The 10,474-nt window shown below is 41.0% G+C and overlaps 1 protein-coding gene and 1 non-coding gene across 2 annotated transcripts; both read left to right on the top strand.

Annotated features, from left to right (window-relative positions):
• Positions 1 to 3,112: 3,112 nt before the first annotated feature.
• LOC103480125 (eukaryotic initiation factor 4A-I) lies at positions 3,113 to 10,204 on the top strand. The gene is made up of 11 exons (XM_008434961.3): positions 3,113 to 3,223; positions 4,406 to 4,448; positions 4,681 to 4,813; positions 5,124 to 5,263; positions 5,644 to 5,812; positions 6,904 to 7,013; positions 7,771 to 7,914; positions 8,932 to 9,069; positions 9,152 to 9,241; positions 9,569 to 9,648; positions 9,769 to 10,204. Exons 1-11 carry the CDS (start codon positions 3,201 to 3,203, stop codon positions 9,911 to 9,913), a joined length of 1,215 nt encoding a protein of 404 aa, XP_008433183.1. The 5' UTR covers positions 3,113 to 3,200; the 3' UTR covers positions 9,914 to 10,204.
• Positions 6,096 to 6,235, top strand: LOC145548993 (small nucleolar RNA SNORD10). The gene has a single exon (XR_014084937.1). It is a non-coding gene; the product is annotated as a small nucleolar RNA SNORD10 (small nucleolar RNA).
• Positions 10,205 to 10,474: the final 270 nt, after the last annotated feature.

Below are 10,474 nucleotides of genomic sequence, written 5' to 3'. Positions count from 1 at the left end.
ATCTAAGAGGTCAAAAACAGGGCGTTCTGTGAAGAGCTGCTGTCACTGCTCTTCTTCAGAAAGGCCCTCTGAGAAAGGAAATCAGAATGATTAACAATACAGAAACATTTCTTAAAAGACATGACTAAACAAGAGTACATAATGTAAGAACATTATAAAAGTAAAACAAGTAGTTGATAATGCAATTTACCTAACAGGTTTAAATACTATGGTGGTCTGCATACTGTTGAGAATCCCAGTCTTTCTTCATGCAGTGTGTGTTCTCCCTGTGCAAACATGGACTCTCCCTGGTACTACGGCTTCCTCCCACGGTCCTAAAACTGACTGCTAGCCTCACTGGTTTCTCTAAATTGTCCTTAGCTGTGAGTGCATTTGTGTTTATTCATGGGTGTGTGTCCACGCACTTTCCCCTGTTGCACACTTTCTTGAGGAATAGAAACTATAAACCAAACCCTTCAGAATGAACCTGATTCTGGTACCGCTCCACCCAACTGCTCTTACAACCATCCTCCAACAGTTCCAAACTTGTTCACTGAGTTGATACTGCAAAATACTTGTGCCATCCTGGAAACAGACCCAACATCTTCCTCCTCAACCGTAAGTTCTATTCACAAAGATGTGTATTGTTGTCTGTTCTGTTTATGCTGGTGATGAAACCAGAACTCGACCTCATGCTAGTCTTCTTCAACCCTTGTGCAAAGCCAAACGACTGATATTATATGTGGTTCTAGATTATCTCACTGGATTTCCTTTGTCAAAAAGCTTGACTACCATTTATGACCGGTTCTCCAAACGATTACCCACTCCATTCCAAACTGCCCAACTCCTCATCAAACATGTTTTCTGTCTGAATGGCATACTCCAAGAAGTCCAGTCTGGTCATGGTTCTTAACTCATCAGTGACCTCAACCAGCTTCTGCTGTTCCTTGAAAGATTTCCCTTTCATACTTTAAATGTAAACTTTTGCATCAAAGCCCTGAAAAGGTTTACATTTAAAGTATCCCCATGCTCAAAAGACCATGAGGATAAACTGTATTTTTGATGAAGTTTATGTAAATATAAAAACATCAACTTGGTGGTGTTCATCCGTACTTTGTTCTAACGTTTTGTTCAGATTTTTCTCTTTCGTCTTGTTTTCTAATGCTCTTCAACCCCAGCATTAGCATTAAGTACAGCTATTCGTTCATGTTTAAACAAGGTTTTTTAAAAAGTAGACCAAGCAATTTGCAATTTAATAGTCTTTCTTCTATAGTGCCCCAAATGCAGCCAATTGTAGTTGTGGTGCTTCTGGTATTTCTTCTAAAAGTTTTCGGGTATTTCTGTTGCTTGTTGGTTGCTGGCAAACTGACTTACAAGTGCTTTACTGTCACCTACTGGACAAAGGTGTTTGGAAAAATATTTTCTACTAATGAAGTCTAAACATTTCAAATATTGCATTAATTGACCTGATATTGATAGAAATAACAAATTAAGATACAGGATGATTGGAAATGTATTGGGACCTAATGCAGTGTTTCTCAAACTTTCTCAGGCTGAGGATCACTTAACCCACGTAGCAAACACTCACGAACCACCTAACTTGAAAATGACATAACATCTTAATATGTACAATATGAAATGAAAATATTAGTCTCTTAACACACCTTTTATCCTAAGGAGAATGGATGAAAGGTGATGGTCTGCATACCACTCTTATGTAAATATGACTGACCACGACCAAGCCAGGAACACCTATACTCAGGATATTTTGAGTTATTTAGAGATTCTGAAAGTGTGGATTCTAAGCTTTGCAATGTCAAACACAAGGGAATGAATACTACCAAGTGTTCATAACATCTAGGGATATTTGTAGTGTAGAAGCACAGAAAAAGAAAAATAGACTTTTGTTTCTTTAGCAGAAACAAAAGTCTTCTTCTGCACTAATATAAAAATGACCAATTACTTTCAATTGTATTCATCTATATATTTAATTAATTGAATTGTTTTTCATTAAATAAAAATAATAGCAGTTGATGTGCGAGCAGAGCATTATAAGCAAGCAAAGTCCTAAAAAACAAATAACAGTTTTCACTGAGACTTGAGGCCTACTGTTCACGGCAAAGAGCTGTTCAAAAGAACTGAATCGCTAGTGAAAAACTCAATACTCTTCAGTCGGTATGACTTGGCTTCCTGCAATCATATAAGACGTCCTACCATTGTTTTTGTTCCACCTGTGTTTTCAACCTGTTTTTGGACTGTGGGAGGAAGCTGGAGCACCCGGAGCATTAACAGGGAAACTCCATGCAGAAAGATCCCAGGCCAGGACTCAAACTGAGAACCTTCTTTTTGCAAGGCAACAGGTCTACCAACTGCAGCACTGTGCAGTCCTGAATTTACAATGCTTACTGCCACTATTTTTCTTTGAGAGCTGAACATGTCTATTTTTTTACATGTATTCCTGTATCATAGAAGTTATAATACTCTTGTCATGTCATGTAAATTTAACTGTTTATGTAATTAGCTTTACTACTTTGTAGTCCTACATGTACATCAGTGATTTAAGAAATTCCCTTCTAGTTCAACGTGTGCTGGAATTAAAATACAATTTAATAGTCTGTACATAAATTGATGCCTTGAATTGTCCGACACAATGAATGCTGATAAAGTATCTGAATTCAGTTATTTGTAAACCTTTTAATCAACACCAGATGTAAAAATTCCAATATATAAACTGGTATTTTGTCTACTATCCTTTTATGAAGTATTACATCATACCTGGAATAAAAACAGCATCACGTCTAGTTTGTAGGTCCTTAAAACCACCTCTGAAAATTACAGTTTTCTCTAAATAACGATGATCTAATCACTGAACTTTAAAACAGGAATCGTTATGTCTTTACTTTCATTATTTCGTTAGAGTGGAAAAGTTAAATGACGGCAAACTGAAATCCCCAACCTTCAGAGCAACTGCCCATGGCAACTCAGGAGATGGCTACTGAGGAGAACTGTTTCTTTAAAAAATCTAAATACCGCCCCGCTGCCTTGTGAATCATCAAGCCCCACCCTGTTCCTCCTTTTTTTTCCACTTGCAAAACTAGCCAATAGGAACCCTTCGAAGTCGGACTTATAGTAGAATGACGGCGAAATCCTCCAATGAGGACGCGGCATTGTACGTTCAACGTATATAAGACATTTCTGCCGTTTTTTCTTTCTTTGGAAATATGTCGGCTGACTATGATAACAGGTTAGTAAAATTGTGAACAAGTCTTATCGGAACATCTTATTTCGAGGTTTATTTGTGTTTAAATCGGTTTTTTGAGCTGCTTGCTACAGCGGAACGTTTTTGGACGCTTACTTAAGTAGCGTATACCGATTAGCCGCTTAGGCCTGAGCTTCGCCTCACTGTCCCCAATTCAATAGATAATTTACGCACACCGAGGGGAAATTTGGTGGATTGAGTTTCGAGTTGATAGTTTCTTTGTTAGCTATAAGTGTACTGTATTGTTTTGGAGGCCTCCAACAGATCTGTGATTGTTTCTCAGGATAGTTTAATTAAATGGCTGCCGGCGCCATGAGCAGCACGTGAGTCCGTTCTATCAATTGCTCGGTCAGAGACTTTATTTTCCGTTAAAACCGACTTTTAAAGCAGCCCAGGGTTCACTGATGCCATAAGCCTCTCCGTTCACCACAAAATGTCCCGTATGTCGTGACCAGCTGGCGGTTCGGATCCGTGTTCTGGTACACTGGGTGCACATGGTGTTGGTAGCCGGCAGTGAACAATACCGGTAGCACCGGCCTCATGGTATCTAATAAGATTTACATCCCATTTCTCCCCACTTCGCTATTGTAGCGGTAGTTCCCTTTTTGTGTGAAATGTTTGAACTGCTATTAAAGGATTTCGCTGACCTGCGGTGTATTTTTTGTTTTGTCAGTCAGGCCAAAACTATCAAAGTGCGAGCTAATTTTTTTTAGCAGGCCCGTTTAGTGTGAGCCGAGCCTGCCCTTCTTCTCACGACGGTTCTTTTTGTTCTCTCGGCTCAGAATTAGCCCATTGTTTATCATCCGCATTTACACATGGAGTTCCGTAGTCTGGCATCTTGGAACACTTTGCTCTTTAACCCCAGTTAGTCGACGCGCCTAGTCTTCTTAGCTCGGGCCGACAGGAAAACGACCATCTTGAATTGAGCAGGCAGTAAAAATGGCGGACTCACTCGGCCTGTGCTTGTAAGATTGGGGTGTAGTTCTTTTTAACGCGGCCTTTTGGGAGTCACAGTGGGGTCATAAATTCGTATTTCAGCAAAAATGTACCAAATTTTTTTCATTTCTGTCATTCATATGTGACCTGTTTAATTTTTTTGCTGTTGTGTGATATAAGAAAGCTATCTGGAAATCAGTGCAGTGATGTCTTTTAATGGTTATTTTTCAGGGATAATGGCCCAGAGGGCATGGAGCCAGATGGCATCATCGAGGTAAGTTCTCCCCCTTCTACCTGAGTCAGGCTTTACAGTAAGGAGTGTCTACAACACCCCTTGCTTTTTGTCTTGTTTGTCCTTCTAGTAGTTTAAATTTCATTGTTTATTGGTGTACGACTGAAAAGCCTGAGCATGCAGTTTGTATAATTTGAGATAAAACGTGTTGACATTTTAAAGTCACAAAACTCAGATGTTTAAAATGTTTGGTTGTTGTTTCTTGCTCCTCCAGAGCAACTGGAACCAGATCGTGGACAGTTTCGATGAGATGAACTTGCGCGAAGCTCTGCTCAGGGGAATTTATGCCTATGGTTTTGAGAAGCCATCCGCTATTCAGCAAAGGGCTATTATCCCTTGTATCAAGGGTGAGTATCTTGGATTATAAGTTCAGACTGCCCAGTGGTAACGGTTTAATGTACTTGTAAAGGTAATTTTTTCCTTCCTTTGCACCCATTTATTGACTACATCAGGGCTACTGAAGCAGCAATTCTCAATGCATCAAAGGCCAATTACTGGCAATATTAGAACATTAATTTTTATATGGATGATGTGATTAAAATTTGCCTTGTTGATGTAAACATACAGAAGTTCAGAATACATCAGAGGGTGTAAAACCCTGAGCTAGCAGCAGTAATTCCTGCAGCTCAGAGCTGATCTGTTTCACTCTGCTTTCAGGTTATGATGTGATTGCTCAGGCCCAGTCTGGCACTGGGAAGACTGCCACCTTTGCCATTTCCATTCTCCAGCAGATTGATGTGGAGATGAAAGCCACCCAGGCTCTGGTTCTGGCTCCTACCAGGGAGCTGGCGCAGCAGGTAGGACAGGGTTTATTTTCTTTGTAAAGATGCTTCAGGTATAAAGTCCTGTTGGTTAAGGACAACACTTCAAATACAGTAATAATATGGTTAATCAAATAAACCACAATAAATTTTGCCCTATTTCATACCAACACTTATAGACTCATGGTTATCATTAGCGAGGAGCCGAAAGTTGAATTTAACAGCCGACTTTGAGCGGCGTTCTCTGTCCTGGTGGTGGAACCGGACTGGTCCAGAATCTGGACAGGCTTGGTGTCCTATTCCAAGATGATGATTTGTTTCCATTAATCAGAACCCGTCCATCATGGTGCCTGCTGGACCTTAATGCTCTGATGCAGATAAAGTAAAGATTTATTTTTTTCCCCTGACCTGCTTAGATTCAGAAAGTGGTGCTAGCCCTGGGCGACTACATGGGAGCCAGTTGCTACGCCTGCATTGGAGGCACCAACATCCGCAGTGAGGTCCAGAAGCTGCAGGCTGAAGCCCCCCACATCGTGGTGGGAACCCCTGGCCGAGTCTTTGACATGCTGACTCGTAAAAATCTCTGTAAGTTATTCAATCCAAACTGCACAAATTTTCTCCCATTTGATTTCTGCTCTATAAGTAAATATAATTTGGGTTCTTTGAATATGATGTGGATTTGACTGATTACTTTTTGCAGCATAAATGTTTTAAGTTGTTTCTTCATACTGCGTAGTGGCAGGTTCTGCTGGTAGTCTTATGTGGGATCTTTAGGCTTGGCCAGGCTTCAGAGGAACATTGCAACAGTTTTACTGAGTCAGCATCTGCAGTGGTTTGTGTTGTAGCTTACCCCAGTGAAGGAAGTGCTGTACGATGATGAAATCCATGCGTGTCAACTGACTCTGTGAGCTGCTGGTGTTGGGATTGTCTGGTTGGCGTTCTGCTGACCTGAGTTGTCTCTCCATCAGGGACCCAGAGACATGATCAGACGTTCATGGTTCTGATTACAGCCGTTTTCTTACAGGGTCTAATTTCTCTCCGTTTTTGCTTGTGCAACACTTGGGAAATAAGTTTACTGCACAATGACAAAGCCCCAAGAACTACAGTTAAGCCTGACATTTTTCATCCCCTGGTAGATTTCATTTGAAATTCAGATTTTCTGAAGGAAAAAAATACATTTGGGAATAATTCACCATTTCCAATTAATTATTTCCACCATTCTCAATGAATGGATAATTACTTGGTAGCACAGTGTTTGTACCCCTCTTGTATTTGCTGACTGGCTCTTCCTGTTCCCCCTGGTTTTCTGATTTGTTTGAGCTCCTTGTCTTTTAGATTGGAAGGTAATCCTTACATCACCCTAATCTGTAGCTCCTTCCACAGATTCTCTATCGGATTCAGTTTGGGACTCTGGCTGGGCCGCTCCAAAGCGTTAATATTCCAGTCAGAAGAAACATGTTGGTAAAAACAAAGCTTACTATGCATATAGGGGTATGAATAATTGTGGGCTTAACTGTAAATCCAGGTATTTAGGAACCAAAGGGGGAGGACCTGTTGATGCCATACTGTGAATTACTGCAACTGTGAAATTACTCGGGTTGATATGTTCATGTTTTGATTTTGTTTGCTACATCCTGCTGATAACTTCTCCACATGTCTCTGGAACATTTTTGCAGCGTCCAAAAACATCAAGATGTTTGTGCTTGATGAGGCCGACGAGATGCTGAGTCGAGGATTCAAGGACCAAATCTATGAGATCTTCCAGAAATTGTCCAGCAACATCCAGGTAAAAGCAGCTACTAACAGAAGAGCTTTCTGAACAAAGGAGCGGAGCGAAGTGGTGGCTCTGCCTTCCTGTGATGTCAGAGGCTGATGGTGTTTGGATATGTGCCATTAACAGGCCAGCAGTCAGCTGCATCATTTGGATGAAACCTTCAGATTTGTTTACCATTTACTTGGTACTTGATCCAATAATTTTTCCATTGTCATTCAAAATCAGATCAGCTGAAAACGACTGCACCAGACATGGATGGCACTTCAGATGCCCAGTAGTTGTCTTTGTCACAATGACATTTTACTGGACAGTGACATGTCCCAGGAATTACTGATAAGTGATATTATACATAATGGTAATAAAGACATATTGATACAAGGATTCCCTCTCACAGATCAAAAACTTAAACTTCTGAAAAACATTTAACCTTGGAACTAGAAAATATTTTTTTTAATACCCAAACTTAACCATACATTAAAATGGATTATAATGTCTCTGTAACCAAAGTTACACTAGAAAAAATATTAATCATTCGGGTTAGATGGGGGGGAAACTGGCAAAAGTGCCAGTTAGGATCAGCTACTTGGTGATGGGTGTCAGATGTTTGTGTTTTGTAAAATGGTGACTTCTCAATAAGTTTAAAAGGATCACCTCTAACAAATTGTCCAAATGCAAAGTATTAAGCTAATTTAAATTGATCATGTGATTGACTTGTTGCTCATCTTGTGAGGTGCGTAGCTGACTGAAAACTGTGTGTGTGTGTGTGCAGGTTGTCCTCCTGTCGGCCACAATGCCAGCTGATGTTTTGGACGTCACAAAGAAATTCATGCGGGAACCCATCCGGATCCTGGTGAAGAAGGAGGAGCTGACCCTGGAGGGCATTCGCCAGTTTTACATCAATGTGGAGAAAGAGGTGACATGTCTGTACATTATGCAGCCTGATGAGGCCTAATATTTTATCAATCATTCAAAACTATCTGGGTGATTCAGGCTGTCCACACCTTTAAAGTCCATTTTAACTATATGGATGTAACATTAACACCTTCAGCTGTCTCACTTAAGAAGACAAAAATTAAGGTCGTTTTAATTATGTTAATCATGTTAATCACAGGTATTGAAATAGCAGGATTATTTAATCTTGTATATTCTAGGTAGGTGCTTATATGAAACTTTTCTGTTGGGCAAAAGTTTGAGTTGCCCGGTGACGTCTTCATGGTGTTTGGTCTGCTATGATGAAATGTGTTGGATGATAAACTGTTCTGGTAATCATTGAGATGAATGTTTTTTGGAGACTATTTTCAAGTAATATATTTATAATAGCATAATAATGCCTTCTAAGATACCAAATGGATTTTATTCTGTAAAGAACACTTAACACTGCAACTGGAAGATATTTCAAATATCTAAAATAAAACGCAACCAAAAGTAATAAGCAAAATATCTTGTGAAGTCTGTAAACCAAACTGCTCTTCAAAAAATATTCAAAATGGAAATGACAAAGCTCATTTTAATTCATTAATAGTTGAGGCTACTGGTAGCTAGCTGCTTACCAAAAGCTTGCTAGCTTTTGGTAAGTGCACATTTGTCTGTTGGCTGGACGGCTTTAGTTTGTACCTCTGGCTTGGATCTGTTGCCGACCCATGTGACTCCACATCCAGTCTGTGGATCAAAGCTGGGTCCTGTGGGCAGTGAGGCTGTAGCAGCTCACTGCCCAGAGACTGTCGCCACTGCTGATCTAAGAGCATTTTGGTGCAACGCCAACTCTGAATTTGGAGCTTTATTGAATTTTAGACACGGTGGTAAAGCACAAATCTTGCTGCTGCTCAAGAGCATGGAACCGAACCAGAACAGAAGTCCAGATGTCGCTCTGATGCATGAGAGCGTTGAAATGGTCTGTTAATTGACAGGTCCTGTTTGACTTTGTCTGCAGGAGTGGAAGCTGGACACACTGTGCGACTTGTATGAAACCCTGACGATCACACAAGCCGTCATCTTCATCAACACCAGGAGGAAAGTAGACTGGCTGACTGAGAAGATGCATGCCAGAGACTTCACAGTCTCTGCTCTGGTAGGCCTGCAACCGTCTCTGTCCGTCTGTCAGTGCCCGGCTCAGCTGCATCCTTAACGTCTGCTTCCAACTCTTCATCCAGCACGGCGACATGGACCAGAAGGAGAGAGACTTGATCATGAGGGAGTTTCGCTCTGGTTCCAGTAGAGTTCTGATCACCACTGACCTGCTGGTATGTTTGGCTTCAATCTGATTTTATTTGTGCTGGTTCAGTAGTTTTTAGAGATCCAGCAGGATGTCCAGCTTCTAGTTTGTCCTGTCAGCGGTCCAAGGTTCCCTCTCCTTCCAGCTGCAGTGTTGATGAAGGACTGAAAGTTCCTTGGTATAGAAACTCTCCTGCCCTCCACTGTAGCTTAGTTCAAGTCTTTGATTCACAACTAAATGGCGGGTTACAGTCCTACTTAGATTTCTAATGGAAATCAAAGTAGAACCTCTGAATTCAGATTGTACAAGACTGTTGGCTCTTTTGTGTATTTCATACTTGCCGTTTCCCCTTTAGGCCAGAGGGATTGATGTTCAGCAGGTGTCCCTGGTTATCAACTATGACCTGCCAACCAACAGAGAAAACTACATTCACAGGTGATTAACAGCTCACTTGAGTCAGCCTCATTGGAAACTGTTAATGGAAAACACTGATGTACATTTGTATGAGTGTACTTTCTGAGTTACTAAAGCTTGGCCTGTTTGGTCTTGGGTCAGGATTGGTCGTGGCGGTCGCTTTGGCAGGAAAGGAGTAGCCATCAACATGGTGACTGAGGATGACAAACGAACCCTGAGGGATATTGAAACATTCTACAACACCACCGTGGAAGAGATGCCCATGAATGTGGCTGACCTCATCTAGCTTCACCATGCCCAACATCCACCCCAACCTGCTTATTTTAGAAGTGAAGTCCTGTTTTTGCTATGTGATCGAAATTTTAAACTTCAATGAATTTCACTGATCTGTAATCCAAATATTTGAAAGTTTTTTTTTTGTTTTTTTTTTTTTATTTGCCTATTTGGACGGATAGCTTACTGAACTGTTTCATCTGTTCACCATAGTTGTCATAGACCTTCATGCATCAGCTGAACTCTCCTTCAGATCAGAACTGCCTTCATCTGTAATACATTGATAAAAGCGATCTTTGGTTCATTGGCGTTTCCTCTGAAATCTGTTACTTTGAGGTCGAGCAATCGGAAGCATGATGGCAGTGACTCTTCATCGCCGACGTGTTGTGGTTTGTGGATCATCTTGCTGCTCCACTGCTGCTTGTCTGAACGGCTCAGTGCCGCTCGGGTGGAAGGATGGAGCAGCTCTTCACCAGGGCAGCATTTCTTCAGCCTTCAGTGTAATGACTCAGCATTCAGGACGAGCAACAGACGGCCATGTTCAGAGAAGCTCCAGTCAAAGGGTTTAGAGTAG

This window comes from Poecilia reticulata, chromosome 18, assembly GCF_904066995.2.
Source record: "Poecilia reticulata chromosome 18, P_reticulata-male-v2, whole genome shotgun sequence".
NCBI lineage: Eukaryota > Metazoa > Chordata > Actinopteri > Cyprinodontiformes > Poeciliidae > Poecilia > Poecilia reticulata.
Note: the sequence above shows the minus strand (reverse complement) of the source record. Positions and strands in the feature narration are given on the sequence as shown.

Excerpts from the sequence above, each read along its gene's own strand:
- LOC103480125 (XM_008434961.3), top strand. The coding sequence starts at position 3,201 with ATGTCGGCTGACTATGATAACAG. Across the intron at positions 3,224-4,405 it reads TCGGCTGACTATGATAACAG|GGATAATGGCCCAGAGGGCA; the intron begins GTTAGTAAAATT and ends GTTATTTTTCAG. Across the intron at positions 9,649-9,768 it reads AGAGAAAACTACATTCACAG|GATTGGTCGTGGCGGTCGCT; the intron begins GTGATTAACAGC and ends GTCTTGGGTCAG.